At 42.1% G+C, this 20,820-nt stretch overlaps 1 protein-coding gene across 3 annotated transcripts in view; it reads left to right on the plus strand.

Annotated features, from left to right (window-relative positions):
* Smarcc1 (SWI/SNF related BAF chromatin remodeling complex subunit C1) overlaps positions 1-20,820 on the plus strand; it is a 103,482-nt gene that overhangs the window by 12,143 nt on the left and 70,519 nt on the right. For all 3 annotated transcript variants that reach the window (NM_001413573.2, XM_087561458.1, XM_087561457.1), the window contains 5 exon segments: positions 2,157-2,238; positions 4,468-4,560; positions 8,617-8,686; positions 10,735-10,804; positions 18,786-18,861. In NM_001413573.2, the coding sequence (NP_001400502.1) occupies positions 2,157-2,238; positions 4,468-4,560; positions 8,617-8,686; positions 10,735-10,804; positions 18,786-18,861 (391 nt within the window).

Here is a 20,820-nt window from a genome sequence, read left to right on the forward strand (position 1 = left end):
AAAGTGCTCATAGGGGGGTTGGGGATTTAGCTCAGTGGTAGAGCGCTTGCCTAGGAAGCGCAAGGCCCTGGGTTCGGTCCCCAGCTCCGGAAAAAAGAACCAAAAAAAAAAAAAAAAAGCTCAAAGATGTCTGCATGGTCCTGGTTTATAATCTCAGTACGGGAAATATGAGGCAGGATGATCAGGAGTTCAAGGATCCTCAGCCACATGGTGATTTTGAGGGCCGCTTGGAACATAAGTTTGTTTCCAAAAAAAATAATTCTCTAGATTGTTTTCATGTCTTCCTTGAGGAGTGGTCGCCTACAACTTGTCTTCCTAGTACCAAGATATCTTTTAAGTTGTGAAGACTGTATCTGCCTAATGGCATACTTTAAATGCTGCTTTCTTAATGTAGGCTTTAAAATACAACGTAAAAAAAGATTCAAAACAACTTTCTTATTCTTAAGTTCATACCTGTAGCTGAAAGTAACTTTTTGTGTGCTTAAATATGATAAACCTGTCTCTCCCTGCGAAGCCATTTCCAGGATGTGTCTCTAGGCTTTTTCTTGGTTTCCCGACACTCACCCACCCTTTGGATTTAAGGTCTCATACCTTACCGTTATCATTGGAAATTCCTTACTGATTTTGATCTCCCCCACCACCTGGTCTCAGTGAATTTTGTGTTTTGCCTTAGAAAGCTTGGCTGTAGAGTCTTTTATGGACCTACTTTCCCGGTGCTGCTTCCTGGGATAAGAAGGCTGTCTGTGGGGACTTTCATCATTGTCTCCCGTGTTTACTTTTCAAACACTGGAGAGAAATACATACATGTTTTGGAACTTTCTGGAATGTAGAATATAATTTTAACATGACTTACTGAAAAATAAACATTTTAATTTAATTTTGATGTATGTATGTGTTTATTTTGGGGTTGTGTCTGTACATGCGAGTGCCTTAGCACCAGATCCTTTGGAGCTGGGGTTACACAGTTGGGAGCCACCTGATGTGGGTGCCTAACCAGGCCTGAGGTTAGTGTAGCTTTCACCTTCCTTCGCCGCGTTGTGAGCGATTATTTTCTCTGATGTTCACATGTGTGCTGTGGTACCCATTCGTGTGTCATACTTTCTATTTTGTAAAATAACTACAACTCCTTTTCGCTTTTCTGAGATAGGGTTTTTGTTGTTTTTGGTTTTGATTTTTATAGTGCTAGCTGTGAAACTCACAGATTTTTTTTTTTTTTTTTTTTTGTTCTTTTTTCGGAGCTGGGGACCGAACCCAGGGCCTTGCGCTTCCTAGGCAAGCGCTCTACCACTGAGCTAAATCCCCAACCCCTAACTCACAGAGATTTGCCTGTCTCTGCCTCCTTAGTACTGTGATTAAAGGCAGGCGTTGCCATTCCCAGCAGCTCAGTAACTAATAATATCTTTTGTATGTGTTCATGGGCACAGGCATCATGGGCACAGGCATCAGGTAGAAGTAAGAGGACAACTGCTGAGTCCGTTTACCTACCGTGAGGTAGTAGGGATGGTACTCAGGCTGTCAGCCTTGTCAGCATCTTTACGGCTGAGCCATTTACCAGCCATAAACAATATGGCTTTTGTACTGCTTGGGGTTGAATCCCATCCTCTTTATATGCTAGGCACGCATTCTGTCACAGACTGTGTCCCCAGCCTTGTGAACTACTTTTCTGTAACGTGTATTATATCTTAGACTGAAGGAAAATAGCAATTCATGACATTGGTACTTTGTTTTGACTGGGGTATGTATGTCTTTAAAGAAAATTTAACCTTTTTTAAAAAAGATTTATTTATTTATTATATACACTGTAGCTGTCTTCAGACACACCAGAAGAGGGCATCAGATCTAATTACAGATGGTTGTGAGCCACCATGTGGTTGCTGGGATTTGAACTCAGAACCTCTGGAAGAGCAGTCAGTGCTCTTAACCGCTGAGCCGTCTCTGCAGCCCTTAACCTTTTTTTTTAATGTGTGTGTCTGTGTGTAGGTCAGAGGACAACTTGGGAATCTGTTCTTTTCTGCAGTCCACTGTGGACTCTGCAGAATGAGTCATCTTTGGGGCTAGCTTACGTTAAACCCATTTAAGTTACATTCCACAGCCCAGTTTTCACTGGTTTAAGGCTGGCTGAAGAGGAAGTTAGTAAAACTGTTTCCCTCTGTTAGGCGCAGATTTGACCTGCAGAACCCATCGCGAATGGACCGTAATGTTGAGATGTTCATGAACATCGAGAAAACATTGGTACAGGTAAGTCGGAGAGAGAGATGGGCCCTGTCCCACCTCTCCTTCGCCTCAGCTTTTCCTCTTTCCCTTCTGTCATGCTGGAGATAGGGCTGCTCTAGTCCCAGACTGTCAGCCTGGCAATTCTGCCTCCATACCCCTAGTCCTAAATGTAGATGCACAAGCCACTACCTCAACCTAGAAGTTTATTTCTCTTAGATATGCCTCTAACCCTAACACTGTCTTTGTTAGATTGCAGAAGGCAAAGGCAAGGACTCTGATTGAAATACATAATTTTATTGTTTTTATGTGTGTTGGGATTAGAGCTGTAATTGATCTGGTCATCTAAGACTGATAAGTGTCAAACAAAATTTTTGTTTTCTTTTCTTATTTTTGACACTGGGTCTCTTAGTCCTGAGTTCCCTGAACCTCGCTATGTGAACTAGAACTAGGCTGTCCTGAAACTTACTATGTCTAAGCAGGCTGGACTTAAGCAGATTCTTCTTCCTGCATCCCAACTGCTGGATTAAAGGCATGTGTGATGTTCTCTGTGCTTACGTCTTTTATTATTTGAATCCTTTTTCTCACTTTGAAGTCCTAGAGTTGGTGAAGCCATAGGGCACTGAAATCTTCCTGTCTGCCCACCGAGTGCTTAGGGTAGATAGATAGGTACGTGCCACAGCCTGTCGCTTTTGTTCTGTTTCTCTGTACTGTAAGCACTCTTCATGATGGAGACGTTATTATACAGTCATTTTCTTTGGATTTATTCCATGGTTCTATAATAAATATCCACTTTCCTCTCAGCTGGATCATAATTTGAATGTAAGAATGCTTAAATTTCTGTTTCCAAGTTTTTGGTTTTGTTTTTCTCTTTTTGGGGGTAGGGGTGGTTTTACGTCCCTGCGAATGGAACCTGGTGTGTGAGCAAGAACTACACCTCTGACGGGCGTTTCCGCCCCATGGTTTTCTGCATTGCTCGAGGGTTTGTTTATTTGTTTGTTTGTTTGTTTTGATTTGGAGACAGGGTTTCTCTGTGTAGTCCTGGCTATCCTGGACATGTCCTACACTGTTCAAAATTAATTATTTTTATGTGTTTGCATAACATCTAATTGTGGGCACCTGTACCATGCATGTGTATAGAAGGGAGAGACCTGCTGGTGGAGCAGTAAGTTTTTTCTCCCCACTCTCTCGCGGTGCTGGGGATTGAAATTGGGTTCATGGCTTGCACAGCAGGCATTCTCATCACGCTACACTAGCTCTGATTAAAACAATCTTAGTTTATTGGTTTATGTATGAGTGTTGTCTGTGTGTCTGTATCATGTACATGCAGTGCATACAGAGGTCAGAAGAGGGCCTCCATTCCCTGTAACTGGAGTGAGCTGCCATGTGGGTACTGACAGCTGGACTTGAGTCTTTTAGAAGAACAGCTGGTTGTCTTAACCATTGCGATCTTTCTCTACCTCACCTTTTTGAGAAAGAATATCACTGAATCTGGACCATAGCTGATTTGGTTAGTGCGTGGTGGGGAAGCTCCTGGGATGATTCCTTGTCTCTTGGAAACATTGGAAACATCAGTTTGGACTACAGATGTGTGCCATCACTCTAGCTTCTGTGAGCACTGGACACAGAATCCACTCCTTATGCTTATTCTTATTCAGCACTCTACCCGCTGAACTATCTCCCCTCCCTCCCTTTATTTTGAGATAAGACTATCATATTGTATATCAAAAAATGTCTTTCAAGCCAGGCATAGGGGAACACACCTTTCATCTCAGCAGTCAAGGAGGCAGAGGCAGGAGAATCTCTGAGTTTGAGGTCAGCCTGCTCTACAGAGAGAAATCTGTGGCTATGTAGAGAAACCCTATCTTACTCCCCAACCCACCACCCAAAAAATCCAAATAGGTTGTTTCGTATGTTAAGAAATGTACGTTTAAACGTCACCTTTAGCCGCTATGAGGAGGAGTGATCACCCTGACTGTGAGACGGCTCAGAGGGTAAAGACACTTAATGGCTCACATGGCAGAGAGAGAGGGAGAGAGAGAGAGAGAGAGAGAGAGAGAGAGAGAGAGAGAGAGAGAGAGAGAGAGAAAGGAAGCAAGCAAGCCAGCCTCCACTTGCTTATCTGGTGACTATGTGTGTGCCATGTGTACACAGCTCCGCACACAATTAGAGAAATACGCTATAAGAAGATGAACAGTCAGTGGACATGATCTCAAGACCATCTGAATTTCACAGTCTGTCTTTTTGTCTTCTCAGAACAACTGTCTGACTAGACCTAACATCTACCTCATTCCAGACATTGATTTGAAGTTGGCTAACAAGTTGAAGGATATCATCAAACGGCATCAGGTAATACGTGATTGCTTTATTGCTGTGATAGTAAGCTTTTAATAAATGCCAAATTTTGCACTTGGTATGTGAAAAGAAGACTTCGATGGAAGGATTTCTCGGAGTTCCTATATAGCCTAAGAGGATCATTAGTAGTTACTGGGATGAGTTAGTGGTAGTGTTAGATTTTGTTTCAATAGTTAAAAGTGGCCCATATAATCTCTTAACTCAGAATGTGTGAAGTCCTGTTAGTCTGCTCTCTCCCACCCTCATCCTCCAACAACCAGTTGTATTTTTTTATGTATGTCCTTTTTGTAAAATGAATGGAAAAAATCTGGATTTCAGGCACGTATGATAGTGCATGCCTATAGTTATTAGAGGCTTCTTGAGAGACTACTGAGGCAGTGTGGCAAGACTTTCAAAAAGGACAAAACACTGTTCTCTGCAGCTGGTGCTTTGATTATCTTACTTCATTTTTTAAAAATTTATTTTATTTATATAAGTACACTATAGCTGTCTTCAGACACACCAGAAGAGGGCATCAGATCCCATTACAGATGGTTGTGAACCACCATGTGGTTGCTGGGAATTGAACTCAGGACCTCTGGAAGAGCAGTCAGTGCTCCTAACCACTGAGCTATCCCTCCAGCCCCCATCTTCATTTTAAGCTGAGATTTTTTTGTTATTGTTATTGTTTACTGCAATGTTGGTTTCACCATAGTGATGCCTATGACAGGTACAATATGTGACAGTGTTTCACTAAGGTCCAGAATTGGTTTAGAAGCCTCATGAAATACCTTCTTTTTCCTGCCATAAAAAATGTGTATTTGCTTTTAGTAAAATATCTAACATACCTTAAAAGCAAATAGTTTATAGATAAAGCTCTCTGTATATAATTATAGATGTTGTAGCCATTTCTTCACAAGTAACATACTTTCCAAAGACAGAAATAGTATATGTCTTAGGGTTTCATTGTTGTGATGAGACCCCATGACCACGTCAACTCTTATAAATGACAAGATTTAATTGGGGCTGGCCTACAGGTTCAGAGGTTCTGTCCATTATCATCAGTGTGGGAGCATGGCAGCTTCAGGTAGGCATGGCGCTGGAGGAGCTGAGAGCCCTTCCTCTTGTTCCAAAGGAGGCTAGAAGACTAGTTTCCACATTTGGAAGGAGCGTCTCATTTTCCACCCCGACAATGGCACACTTCCTCCAAGGAAGCCCCACCTATTCCAGCAATGCCACACCTCCTTATAGTGCCAATCCCTGGGCCCAGCATATTCAAACCACCACTGTATAGCATTGTGTAACACATAACTAGTACACTGTGTTGTTAGTTGGGGCTGGCCATCCTCTTCCTTGTAGAGTAAGTACTACTACTTTCAACAAATTCACTTTTTCTCTTTTGGGGTGTCTGTTATGTGATAGTCCCATGGAGTTTAACTTCCTGTGCTTGTTAAGGGCCAGAAATTGAATAAATTAACCTATTTCTTGTGCTAAGATTTGGAATTATTTCTACAAATATTCCTAGAGGCAATTGCTATTTTATGATGTTTATATGACGAGCTTATTTATTATTACATAAGGAGTAATGGCTATTCTCCAAGGATCCCCTTGAAAGGGACACCAGGTTTTCTAGTTGGTTTCATAAAGTCTTCTAGGTACTGCTAGAGTTCAAAACCAGGACTTCACATACGGTTTGCTCTTGGATTGAGTTTTGACTTAACGCTAGCTCTGGTTTCACAGCATTGTAGAGAGTCACTCGTGATAACAATACTGTTCTTTTTTTTTTTTTTTTTTTTTTTTTTTTTGGTTCTTTTTTTTTGGTTCTTTTTTTCGGAGCTGGGGACCGAACCCGGGGCCTTGCGCTTCCTAGGTAAGCGCTCTACCACTGAGCTAAATCCCCAGCCCCAACAATACTGTTCTTGAACTGTAGTCATCTCAACTTCACTGGGACATGTTAATGAGTTAATGGTCAACACTGAGTTAGTCTGTCTGTCTGTCTGTCTGTCTGTCTGTCTGTCTCTTACCTAGTTAGGGTTTTACTGTGTAGTCCTGGCTGGCTTGGGATTTTTTTTTTTTTTTTTTTTTTGTTCTTTTTTTTTTTGGTTCTTTTTTTTCGGAGCTGGGGACCGAACCCAGGGCCTTTCTACCACTGAGCTAAATCCCCAACCCCTGGCTTGGGATTTACTATGTAGACCAGATTGGAGTTAAGGTCACTAAATCTGCCCGCTTCCGCCTCTTGAGTACTAGGGTAATAAAAGGCTCGTGTCATTGAGCCAGACTTATTTATTACTTACTTTTAAATGTTTGTATATGAGAGTACCTGTCGAGACTAGAGGAGGGCATGAGGTTTCCTGGAACTGCTCATGTAAGGATGCTGGGATCAAGGTCCTTTGCAACAGCAGAAGGCGCTCTTAACCTCTGAGGCATCTTGGCTCACAAAATTCTTGAGAATCATTAGTTTATTATTCCTTTTCATGGCTGCAGACATGGCTCAGGGGCTAAGAGCACTTGCTGCAATTGTAAAGGACCTGGATTCAGTCGTCTGCAGCCACACAGTAGTTCACAACCATCTGCAACTCTCATTCTAGTTCATCTGAAGTTCTCTTCTGACTTTTTTTTCTTTTTTTTCTTTTTTTTTTCGGAGCTGGGGACCGAACCCAGGACCTTGCGCTTGCTAGGCAAGTGCTCTATCACTGAGCTAAATCCCCAACCCTCTCTTCTGACTTTTTAATATTTACTTATTTTATGTGCAGACACACCAGAAGAGGGCATCAGATCTCATTACAGATGGTTGTGAGCCACCATGTGGTTGCTGGGATTTGAACCGATAAACATAGTGTACTGCTCTGCTTCACAGACGATGTGCACACAATGACTCACTGCATCATCTAAGTAGTAGGCCACAGAGCTGAGGTCTGGTGCAGTAGTGACAAGCTCACTGGCCAAGGTTTTAAGTACACTCTTGTCCATTGGTCAACTTTCTAGCTATGGACACCCCCTTTCCACTTTCTGGTAGCCATTCAGAAATGTATTCTGATAATCAGTGAGTCTGAAGGCCTTACTTAAGAGGCAGATAACTATTTTAGGTAGTTCTAAATTTTTTTTTTAGTTTTCGACAATAAAGTGGCATTACATTTACTATTTCGGATAACAAGTAAATATTCATCTTTCAAGGAGAAATGTAGGGGTGCCTTTATTTACTACTTAATACTGAATACTAGGCTTTTTCTTGTTTGTGTGGTATCAAGAGTGAGCCTAAATGGCTTTGAGGGTTTTGTGATTAATTTACTGGTCTTTGGCCTAGCCATATTTTACCCTTAATTTTCATAGCAGTGTTCCAACATTGGCATAAAGTGACAGCAGCAATGTACACTGGTTGATTCAGGGGTCCCATCTGTTAGTGATGTGGCCCAGTTTATATGCCAGACTTCATGTCAGATGATGATTGGTGCTGGACAGCTAAGGCAAGAGGGTCGAGAGTTTGAAACCAGCATAGGCTACATACTTGAAACTTGGGGGACTTATTTTCGTATTAATTGTTTGTTCTTGTGAGACGGGCTCACGTAGCTTAGGCCAGCTTTAAAGTGTATTTGAGGGTGGCCTTCAATCCTCTAGCCCTCTGTTGTCTCAAGCCCTTAGAGTGGAGGTGAATACACTTTACAGTCACTGTTGATGTACTCCATGCTGCTTACTTAAAAGGACAGTGGAGTACTCTCAAGAACTTGAGGCTTGCTTATTGGAGATAAAGGGACAACATTCTGAATGCTAACATATTCCTCAAGAAGTTTAATTCTTAGAGAATTTCTTGGTTTTGGATTAATGATGGTTCATAAAGTATATGCAAATATTCCCAAGTCTTGAAAAACTCAGACATTTGAAACACTTGATAAATATTACATCTTTACTTGTATATCTAGAAACACTGTTTTCTGTTGTTAACCACTATCCCTTTTCTTGACCAAAATGACTTTTATAGACATGCTTTTATATTTCTTAAGAGAATTGGATCCACATCTGATGCTTTGCTAGTCACGTGCCTTATTTTCATGTTACTATTTATTTGCTTTGCAGGGGACGTTTACTGATGAGAAGTCAAAAGCTTCCCACCATATTTACCCATACCCTTCCTCTCAAGAGGACGGTAAGTTGCCTGTTGGTTGTAAGCGCCTAAGCACACACTGTACCGGAGGGGATGAGTAATGCTCACTGGTCTGAGGTGGAGCACTTGGTTCTTTCAGACGGTGAGACGTAACCCGTGCTCTTCAGTGTTCCTACCCGTTAGATTTTTTTTTTTTAATATAGCACCAATTTTATACTAACTGTTGATGTTTGCTGTGGACGGCTCAAAATACCGGGATATATGAGGCCAATGATTAGTGACTATAACAGAGTTCAGTAAACTCTGGTTGGATATCTATTTAAATCACCCAGGCTGGCTTGAACACAGCCAAGACTACCTTAAACTTGGGACCTTCACACCCTCAGCTCCTGAATGTTGAGAATATGTGCTGTTAGCATAGGACTAGGACCCAGTCATTACCCACTGAGCTACACTTCCGGCTCTTCTCTCTCTATGCTACAACCCCACTTATTTTTTTCTCTCAGGTTTTAAATTTATTTGGTGTAGGAACATGTGTATACATGTAGGAACCCTGCCACAGTGAGCTGTGTAGGGGCCAGAGGACATGCAGCTTGTGTGACTTGGTTTTGTGTGTATAGGGTCCTGTGATTTAAATTGAAGTCAGTTGCTTTGGCAAGAGTATGGATTGGATGGGCTTGACTGTCCTGGAACTCGTGCTTTTGATCAGACTGGCATAATCTTTGGGGATAATTTCAGGGTTCCTATGGCAATTTTTAGTAGTTTAAGAGAGCCCAGAGGTTCATTGGTGGTTCAGTGTTTAAAGGCTGGCAACCTGAGTTAAATTTCTGGGACCCATCTGGTAGGAGGAGAGCTCCACATGTTGTCTGTGGTTAGTTTGCCCATTGCTTTTGGTTTTGTAGTAGGACTGCATAAAGAAGAAGTTGCTGGTGCACATGCGTGCTCATGGCAGTCAGAGAGAGATACTGAGTCTTGATTGCTTTTTTTATAGACTCTCCTTTATGTATGTTGATTTGTTGGTTTGTTTGCTTGTTTCTTGAGGCAGCGTTTCTTTGTGTATCTTTAGCGGTCCTAGTACTAGCTCTGTGAACCATGCTGGCCTTCATCTCAGAAATCTGTCTGTCTCAGCCTCTCAAGTATTGGGATTAAAGGCTGAGCTTCAGAGGTCTGCCTTTCTCCACTCACCCAGTACTGCAAACACGTATGCACCTCCACACTCACCTTTATGTTACTGCTTTCTAGGTTAGATTTATTTTACTTTTTGCGTATGAATGTTTTGCCTGCATGCATGTACGACATCTTGTTTGTGCCTGTTGTCTTCCTTGAAACTTTGGATTATGAATGGTTCTGAGCCAGTTTATATGAGCTGGGAATTAAACCTGGGCTATTTGCAAATTCAACTTGTGCGCCAGACTGCTGACCCAGACTTCCTGCCTCCCAGCTTTTTTTTTTTTTTTTTTTTTCCCCCGGAGCTGGGGACCGAACCCAGGGCCTTGTGATTCCGAGGCAAGTGCTCTACCACTGAGCTAAATCCCCAACCCCGCCTCCCAGCTTTTTAACTAAGTACTGGGGTCTGAACTTTGGTGGCTAGCACTAGTGACTAGCCATCGCTCCAGCTCCAGAAATGTCCCTTTAATCTGACAAGTGGTTTTCAGTTTGAAAACTTAAAATTTGGAGCACTTAACTTGCAGAGGACCAGGGTTTGGGTTCCAGTAACTACAAGTACATTCTCAGCTGTCTATAACTATAGTTCCCTGCCATCTGACACAATGTCTGACCTCTGGGTTCCTGCACACATGTTGTATACATATATGACACTTGGGGGCACATACATACTACATTTTGTTAAGATTTATTATATGAGTACACTGTAGCTGTTTTCGCACACACACCAGAAGTGGACATAGGATCCCATCACACATAGTTATGAGCCACCATGTGGTTGCTGGGAATTGAACTCATGATCTCTGGAAGAGCACTCAGTGCTCTTAACCCCTGAGCTTTCTCTGCAGCCCAAATATGGTTTGTTTATTTGTTTTTTTAATCCTAACTAAATTGAGGTTATATTTTGATGCTTGTTTTTCTTTCAGAGGAGTGGCTGAGGCCAGTGATGAGGAGAGACAAGCAGGTGCTGGTGCACTGGGGCTTCTACCCTGACAGGTAATCCTAACTCTCCTGTGATTGTTCATGTTGGTCTTGATAATGGCATGTGCCTACAGGCCGTGAGGATGAAATCTATTATCATTTCCATCCCTTTGCTTTTCGAGAGAGGGTTTTTCTGTGTAGGCATGGCTGTCTTTGAACTTGCTCTGTAGACCAGGCTGGTCTCAAACTCACAGAGATCTGCCTGCCTCTGTTTCTCCCTCCCAAGTGCTGGGATTAAAGACAAGTACTCTTTCCACTTGGCCATTCTCCTGTACAGGAGACAGCCATGGAGCCCATCCGGAATGGCATGATCCTGAAGCCCCACTTCAACAAGGACAACAGCATCAAGTGGACACTTGTTTCAACCAGCTGGCTCGAAAGATCCGTAGACTCAAGGCCAGGCAGGCGAAAGCACTTAGCATCCGGTCCCATCAGACCCATTGTGAGGTGCCCTACAGTTAGATACCACACCAATGTCGGGACTGGGGGCTTCAGCCTGAAGGAACTCAGGATGGCTGGTATCCCACAAGAACATGGCTCGGACTATCCACATCTTTGTGGACCCAAGGAGGCAAAACAAATCTACTGAATCACTGCAGGCCAACGTGCAGCACCTATTTTTTTTTTTTTCCGGAGCTGGGGACCGAACCCAGGGCCTTGCGCTTGCTAGGCAAGTGCTCTACCACTGAGCTAAATCCCCAGCCCAACGTGCAGCGCCTAAAGGAGGGCTACCACTCCAAGTCATATTTTTCCCCAGGAAGCCTTCTCCTCCGAAGAAGGGAGACAGTTCTGCTGAAGAACTTAAATTGGCTACCCAGCTAACAGGACCTGTGATGTCTGTCCGGAATGTGTACAAAAAGGAAAAGGCCAGAGTCATCACAGAAGAAGAGAAGAACTTTAAGGCTTTTGCTAGTCTTTGTTTGGCCCATGCCAATGCCTGACTCTGGCATCCAAGCAAAAAGCTGCAGAACAAGATGCTGAGAAGAAAAAGTAATGTGCGCTCGGAGAGTTGCAGTACATTGTCCACAGAGAGGAGAGAGCAAGGTGGAGTGGAGTATTATCACCACCCAGCTGCATTCCTCATTTCCATCTATCTCTTTATTCCTTTTTCATTTAATTTATGAGTACACTGTTGCTGTCTTCTGACACACCAGAAGAGGGCATCAGATCCCATTACAGATGATTGTGAGCCACCATGTGGTTGCTGGGAATTGAACTCAGGACCTCTGGAAGAGCAGTCAGTGCTCTTAACCACTGAGCCATCTCTCCAGCCTCTCTTTATTCCTTTTTTCTTTAACGTTTATATTATTTATAAACCTCTTTACACAGGTTCTCACTATGTAGTCCTAGCTCACCAGCTTACCATGTAGGCTAGGCTAACATCAGACTCAACCAAGCTCTCTACTACTGTCTTCCCAGTGTTGGGATTAACATTGTACTGCCATGCCTATTTCCTTTTTACATTCCTTCCCTTCCTCCCTTCCTCTTTCCTTTCCCCTCTCCCTCTCTGAGGAATGGGTGAGGGATTGAATCCAGGTCTTTACACATGCTAAGGGGTAAAGCAACTTTATCGTTATAAATATAAAGTGTAACTATTAAATACATACATGCAATCATATACTTAGGAAATGCAGTGTGTAGTCTAATGGCATTTGCATGTATACAGTATGTACTGGGAAAATTAACATAATTAATGTTACTATTTTTTCTTTTAAGATTTATTTATTTTATGTGAGTACACTGTAGCTGTCTTCAGACACACCAGAAGAGAGCATCAGATCCCATTACAGATGGTTGTGAGCCACCACGTGGTTGCTGGGATTTGAACTCAGGACCTCTGGAAGAGCAGTCAGTGCTCTTAACCACTGAGCCATCTCTCCAGCCCATGTTACTATTTCTTTTCTGTTACTTTGTGGTCAGAGCCTTTAGGCTCTTGTCTTGACATAGGCAACTCCAATATATATGCTCTGGCATAAATATTATGTCAGCCAGGAATGGTGGCCACACCTTTAAACCAGCAGAGTTTGAAGCCCGCTTGGCCTACAGAGCTTCACAGAGAAACCCTCTCTTAAAAAACAAAACAGGGGTTGGGGATTTAGCTCAGTGGTAGAGCGCTTGCCTAGGAAGCGCAAGGCCCTGGGTTCGGTCCCCAGCTCCAAAAAAACAAAAAACAAAAAAAAAAACCAAAAAGCCACGGGAATTTTATGACTAGAGTTACCGTTTCCTGGCACTTGCCCTATTACTGTCTGCTTGTGTGCCCGAGCACTGTTGGGGAAGACATGTGCTGCAGTAGAGGTAGCAGCCAGGAAACAGACATACAAGAGGTTGCAAGGCCAAGTTGTCCTTGTGGATGTAAACTGCTACACATCAGTTTCTTTCTTCTAGTCTCCCTGTCCCAATATTTCATGCTAGTATGAATTCAGTGAATTGATCCATTGGTAAAGTTAACTCCATCATGGCCCAGTTACATTCTTTAGCCTGTGGACCTTGTAGGGAAGACTTCATATTTAAAGCATAAAATGATTTTACTTATCTCAAAGTGAGAGATTTGTTGGCCAAAGTGGTCTCTTAACATGTTATTAAGCCATTAATTAAGATGTATGTCTTTAAGGAAGGAATGGTGGGGGCTGGAGAGTTGGTTCATCAGTCAGTTCTTACTGATTTTGAAGAGAATCCAAGTTTGGTTCTCATCAGGCACATGCTACTCTGTAACTTCAATTTTAGGAGATCCAACTTCCTTTCCTTACCTCCATGGGCATCAGTCATTCACATGGTGTACAGACACGCAGACAAAATATTCATATAAAGTTAGTAAATTCACATAAAATTAGTAAAATTTTTAAAATTTGTATTGGTTCTTTGTGAATTTCATATCATGTGTCCCAAGCCCACTCATCTCCCCATCCCTTTGTATCAGCCCCCCTCCATTGCAACATCCTCCAAAAGAAGCAGCAGAAATCCTCTTGTGGAAGCTATAGCGTGTCTCATAGTATTCTCTTCTGTTCACACATTTTCACTTTCAAATATTCATTGTAATGAGTCATTGGTCTGGTTCAAAGCCACTGGCTTCTGTTATAGCTCAGTATAGATCCTCACAGGGACCCCTGTCAGGTGTCGTAGAGATCTGTAGCTTTGGATCTGCTGGACTGCTCCCCTCACATTCTGCAGTAGTTCATATATTGTGTAGATAAGGTGGGGTGGGTCAACTCAAAGCCCTGCATCCCAACCTGGGTGGTGGCTGAATAGTCACCACACCATGAGGGCGAGCTCTCCAGCACTGCCCAACTGGTTCTCTCACTGTCAGAGCTGGCTAGCACTCTTGCTCCTACTCCGTTGGCTTCACACCATCAGGGCCAACTCTTTTGTGCTGTCTAGTGGAGTGTTGGGCTTGCTGTCACCAGAAAGGGACAGGCCCAGCTCTCTCCTTATCTCAGACGGTGAGGGAATGAGCACATTTACGCCATGGCAGGCTCTCCTGCTCTTATGCCATTAGTTTTTTTTTTTTTTTTTTTTTTGATCCTTTTATTCTTTTTTTTTTTTTTTTTTTTTCTTTTTTTCGGAGCTGGAGACCGAACCCAGGGCCTTGTGCTTGCTAGACAAGCGCTCTACCACTGAGCTAAATCCCCAACCCCTAGTATTTTTTTTTTAAAGATGATTTTCTTCCTAATGTTTATGACAAATGAGTTTTGATCTTTTCAAAAACTATGCATGTTAAGTATTATGAATAAAATTATTTTATATCTAATCCTTATGTTTTTCTTGTCAGAAATTACATTTCTGTTTACCTCTTCATCCACTGACTTTTTGGTTTTTGTTTGAGGTAGAATCTCTTTATGCATATAAGCTTTGAATTAGTGGTCCTTATGCCTGAGCTCTAGAACTTCTGGGACTGTGAACCCCTGTGCCCTTGGTGTCTCCTCTTTCCTACTTTCCCTGTTTCACCTTTTGTCTTTGTTACTGCCTGGTCTTGACAGACAGGGTATTTCCCTTCTGTCTCCCAAGTGCCTAGAACAACAGTCATGTATCATTGCATCTGGCATTTTTACATTTGTAATTGAAGACAATGTGTCATTAGTTCTATTAAATTTTAAGAATGTGTGTTTAGGGGCTGGAGAAGTGGCTCAGCGGTTAAGAGCACTGACTGCCCTTCCAGAGGTCCTGAGTTCAAATCCCACAACCACGTGGTGGCTCACAACCATCTGTAATGGGATCCGATGTCCTCTTCTGGTGTGTATGAAGAGAACGACAGTGTACTCACATACATGAAATAAATAAGACTTTAAAAAATAAGAATGTAGGGCTGGAGAGATGGCTCAGTGGTTGAGAGCACCGACTGCTCTTCCAGAGGTCCTGAGTTCAAATCCAAGCAACCAGATGGTGGCTCACAACCATCTGTAATGGGGTCTGATGCCTTGTTATGGTGTGTCTGAAGACAGCTACAGTGTACCCATATTTATAATAAATAAAAATCTTTAAAAAAATATAAGAATGTATATCCATATATAGGCCAGACCAACCTTGAACTCAGTTTTTTCTGCTTTAGTCTTCAAGTGCTGGGATGCCACTGTGCTTGTACATGTGCTGTCTTTTAATACAGTTTGAATTAATGAAGTAAGATTGGCATTGTACCTATTATGAACTATAATTGATAACTTTAACATTTGAGTTACTTCTTTTCATTAAGTACTTACAAGTTGATGTACCTCACTCCACCTTGTTTGTTTGTTTTGAGACAGGGTTTCTCTTTTTTAGCCCTGGCTATCCTGGAACTCACTCTGTCAACCAGACTGGCCTCAAACTCAGAGATTAGTCTCCTGAGTGCTGGGATTAAAGGCATGGGCTATCACTTTCTTTTAAATTTATTTTTATTTTGTGTGCATTGACGGTTTGCCTACATGTTTCTCTGTGTGAGGGGATCAGATCTTGGAGTTATAGACAGTTGTGAGGTACCATTTGTGAGGTACCATATGGATGGTAGAATTTGAATTTGGTTCCCCTGGGCAAACAGTATTTTTAACCACTGAGCCATTTCTCCAGCTTATGCTGCCACTTCCACCTTTTCTTAAAGGGTTTACTTATTTTATGTATATGAGTACACTGTTTTCATGCACACCAGGAGAGGGAATCATATACCATTACAAAATGGTTGTAAGCTACCATGTGGTTGCTGAGAATTGAACTCAGAACCTCTGGAAACGCAGAGAATACTCTTAACCACTGAGCCATGTCAAGCAAATGCCACCTCTTTTCTAAAAAAGCCTTTAAATTCCAGTGTAGCTATCAGAGAAAAGAGTGTATGCTTTGACACACCTAGATTGAGCCTCAAATTTATGGCAAACTGTGTAAGATTGACAGTTCTTAGGGACTTAGATCTGAGATTTAATCCTGTCTGTGTCCTTGTGAACAAGCCTCTACTACACATTCCAGCTGCTTTGACCTCTGTCATTCCAACCATGTGATTGTGTACTGGACTCTTAAAGCCATGAGCCAAAAGAAAAAGAAAAAAAACTTCCATAAGTTGTTTTCCTAGAATTCCTGCCTAGCAGAGTCACAGAGCATCTAGCTTGTTAGTGCAGGAAATGGTGCAGGTCCTTCTTTCTGGACTTCATTTCTTTTTCATTTTTGTTAATAACTATGGCCTGCCCCCTGATAAATTTATATAATACTTTGAAAGAATATAAAACTACTTTCCCCCTCATCATGGTAATCTTTGCTTGGTACATTGATTGACCAAAAGTCCCCACTCCACCCCCCAATCTTACATTTAACTGGTAAGCAAATTTATGAGATGTGTGAATGTCTATGTGCATGCATATACACAAAAGCACTACACATGTAGAGAGCTGCTGGTTCCTGATACTTTTGAGTTTAATCCACAATAATCGTTATCATACAAATACTTGACCTAGTGTCTCTTTGGTTTTCTGGTTTATGTCATGTAAGATCAAACTTACTGGTGTTGTGATTTTATTGAACAGTATAGTAACTTTAACTATCTGTTCATGTACAGGACACTTATATTTATAATTTTTGGAATTGTTTTAATGCTTGTAGTGCTGGGTTGTTGCTTGCTGATTAGAGGATATTGAGTAGGGAAATGGGAGCAGAGATGATTTGTGTGGATATTGTGACATTGGTGAACATTCCAGGCTATAGGGAGCATCAGACACGAAGTGCATTCTGATTTAGTGGCATATGTCAAAGATGCCACTGAATCCTGTTACCTTAGAGAGGAGTGAGAAGACAATACGGGGGCCTAGAGGAAGTCCAGATTGTGAGACCCTTTATCTATCAACTTGACACAAGCTGGAGTCAGCAGAGGGACAGCCTTTGTTGAGGAAGTGTCTCCCTGAGATCCAGGCAATGTTTTCCATTAGTGATCAGTCAGTGTGAAAGAGTGCAGGCTGTTGTGGGTGATGCCATCCTGGACCTGCAGTCCTGTGTTCTGTCAGTTAGCAGGCTGAGCGGGCCATGAAAAGCAAGCCAGGAAGCAGCACCCTCTGGGTCAGCTCCTGCCTCCAGGTTCCAGCCCTTCTTGAGTTCCTACCCTGACTTCCTCTAATGATAAGCTCTGACCTAGAAGTCTAAGCTAAATAAATTCTTCCTTCCCAAACTTGCTTTTTGGTCTTGTTGTTTTCATCATGGCAGTAGAAACCCTGAAGCCAATGTTTTTGTGAGGACTTTGATTTTAATCTTAGTAGTATAGAGTCTGTCCTAGTTTCTTTATATTGCTATCCTTGGAGATTATATTCTTGGCAAAAGCAGCTTGGCAGGGGAGATGTTTATGTGGTTCCATGATTGAAGGTGAAGCCAGAGTGGGAACAGGGAGGTAGAAACTGAAGTGGAGACCAAGGGGGAATGCTGGCTCCTGGCAGCCTGCTTTGTCACATGGCCCAGACCTGCCTGCCAGTGGTGCTACCAGCCACCGTAGGGTAGGCTAGGCCTTCTACATTAATTACCAATCAACAAAGCATGTTGTCAACCTGTCGATATGCCAGTCTGATGGAGGATTTTTCTCAATTGAGGATCCCTCATTGACACTTGCTGCTGTCAAATCGTCTTAAAAAATAACCTGCTCAGAGTCATTAGAAATTTTTGAATTGTAGAATGTTGTGCTAACTTTTTGAAAAGATCCTTCTCTTGGTATGTGAAAACCTCAGTTCTTGGGAAAGCAGTGGGCAGGGTAGGAAATGATTGTGGAGGAATGAGCGGAGTGGAGGGATTTGGGGGTTGACGCTCAACATACTTTGAGGGCACACGTGGAACCTGAGTGTGCTTGCTTTGGAACAGTTACCACACATGAACTAGGGACGTAGAACTGCCTGTTGGATGTCAAGTTTCAGATTTCCTTAGGGTACAGATGTAATACTTAAAAAATGGAACTTTGAAAACCTGAATGAGATCACCAAGAGAATTTTTCTGAATTTTTCCTAAGTTCTTGAATATGAAAGTGTGATGCTTGTGTTAATTATGATGTTACTAAGGCCGAAACTACAAGCTAGCTAGCTGTAGCTGAAGGCTGAGTGCTGAGTGTGAGAGAAAACAAATTCTGATGATAGCACAGACAAGAAGGCTGAGTTTTCAGGGGTTGTTTTGAGCAATCGGCAACATCTATTTAGAATTCTTTTTAACTAATTCAGGCAGGTTTTGGTTTGGTTTAGTCTTATTGACAGTAATGAAACAGAGGTGTATTTTTTAAAGCACTGTTACTGTGTGTATATATAATGTGAGTGTGAGAGTAGGTGCACTCATTCCATGGCACATGTGTGGAGGTCCAAGGACACTCTATAAAGTCAGTTCTCCTACTCATAAGTTCTAGGAATTGAACTCAGTTTGTTAGGCTTGTGTGGCAAATCTTTTACCCATGATTCTGGCCCATCGATTTACTAAAATTTTTTTCTAATAATATTTGTAATACATATCCTTAGTGCTTGAATAGTCTTTCTAATCAGTAGACTTGGTTCTAATTTGTTTGTTTGTTTAATTTGCTTTATAGCTATGACACATGGGTCCATAGTAATGATGTTGATGCTGAAATTGAAGATGCACCAATCCCAGAAAAGCCATGGAAGGTAATGGATCTGTACAAAAGAAATTATTCTTGCCTGGGCATAGTGGTTGTTCTTAGGAGACAGAAGATGGTAGATCTCTGGATTCAAGGCCAGCATGTTCTACGTCCTGAGTTCCAAGACCACAGCCATGTAGAGAGGCCTGTCCTGGGAAATGTGTTACTAGGCACACATGATGCATAGACATTTGATTAGGCAAAATACCCATAATAATACACATAAATAAATAGTACAGATGAACTATTTTTACACACTGGTTGCCATTCTCTGCAATAAATTAATTTGTTTTTTGAAAGCTCTCGCCACTCTGGCTTGTGCTGTCTCCGAGACGACTCTGCAGTCACTGCTGGCCTTGCTTTAGTAATGGTCACCTTGCCTCCTTCCCATGAGTATCCGAGAGGAAGCCCGCATCACATACAACTGTGTTTTCTAAGAAGATGTCCCTTTAATGTCCTCAACTCAAGAACATATCTGTGACCCTGATGACATTTTAGTAAGGTCTTAGGAGTCAATGTGTGCAGTGCTTCAGAAGAACCCAAACCCAAGCCAGAGTGTGAGAAATGGGGTTGTGAAGTTCACCTGTAAGGAAGGTCTTGAGAATGCCATTCCTTCGCCACCGTTACCAACATATTACACTCTGGAATTATAATCCAAGATAAAATCTTTGTTTTATTTTTTCTGTTTTATTCATACACGGTTACTCTGTGTAGCCTGTGGTGTCCTGGAACTCCCCTCTGTAGACCAGACTGGCCTCGAACTCACAGAAATCCACCTGCCTGTGCCTCCTGAGTTCTGGGATTAAAGGTGAGCACCACCACCACCTGGTAAGAGACGTCCTTTTTTTTTTTTTTTTTTTTTTTTGGTTCTTTTTTTCGGAGCTGGGGACCGAACCCAGGGCCTTGCGCTTCCTAGGCAAGTGCTCTACCACTGAGCTAAATCCCCAACCCCAAGAGACGTCCTTTAAAGGTTGTAGTGAGCCAGACTTTTGTTTGTAAACAGTTAATGATGTTCATTGCTGACCTTTTCCCAGGGAAAAAAAACCCTTTTTTAAGATTTCTTTCTTTCTTTAATGTTTGAGAGCTCTGTCTTCGTGTTTGCCCTGCATGCCAAAGAGGGCTTCGGGTCTGATCACAGATGTCTTGAGAACTGTGATTGGTGGTGAGAACTGAACACAGGATCTCTGGAAGAACAATCAGGGCTCCTAATTGCTGAGCCTTTTCTCCAGCCCCAGAAAAAAATTCTCTTAAGAAAGTTTTAATTTGGGGTTGGGGATTTAGCTCAGTGATAGAGCAAGCGCAAGGCCCTGGGTTCGGTCCCCAGCTCCGAAAAAAAAAGCTTTAATTTTAATTTCTTTAATTTCTATGCTTTTAATTAGTAGAGCAAAATGAGCTTTTTAAAAAACTACAACCTGAGGGACTGGATGTGGTGACGCAGATCTTTGATACACAGCTTTAATCCCCTTACTTGGGCGAGTGGATCTGAGTTGGAGGCTAACCTAGTCTATAGAAAACATCCCAGAATAGCCAGGTTACACGCAGAAACCCTGCCTGACAAAACAACAATTAAAACAAACTTGATCTTAAAAAACAGTATTTTTAAATGTATAGTATGTTCCCTATATTGTGTATGTGTAGTATATATAGTGTGTACAGTGTGCATAATGTATGCACATTTTTCTGGTCTTTCTAGCACCTACAGCAATAGCATTTTGTGCTCAGTCCCTTTGACATCCCCATTTTTTGCAAGGCTATTGTCATTGTCATCAGTATTAGTCTCTCACTTTAAGTACCTTCCCCCAACTCTGGGCAGAGGCCTTTTGACTTGAGCTTGTGCCTTCAGAGTTTTAGGCTTTGCTGATCTGCAGGTCTGCTGTGGCTCCTCCCTCACTCTGTCATCTTCTTCCATCTTCCCTACTTAAAAGACTGAACAGTTAGGGGCTGGGGATTTAGCTCAGTGGTAGAG

Source organism: Rattus norvegicus, chromosome 8 (genome assembly GCF_021556685.1).
Source record: "Rattus norvegicus strain SHRSP/BbbUtx chromosome 8, alternate assembly SHRSP_T2T, whole genome shotgun sequence".
Lineage (NCBI taxonomy): Eukaryota > Metazoa > Chordata > Mammalia > Rodentia > Muridae > Rattus > Rattus norvegicus.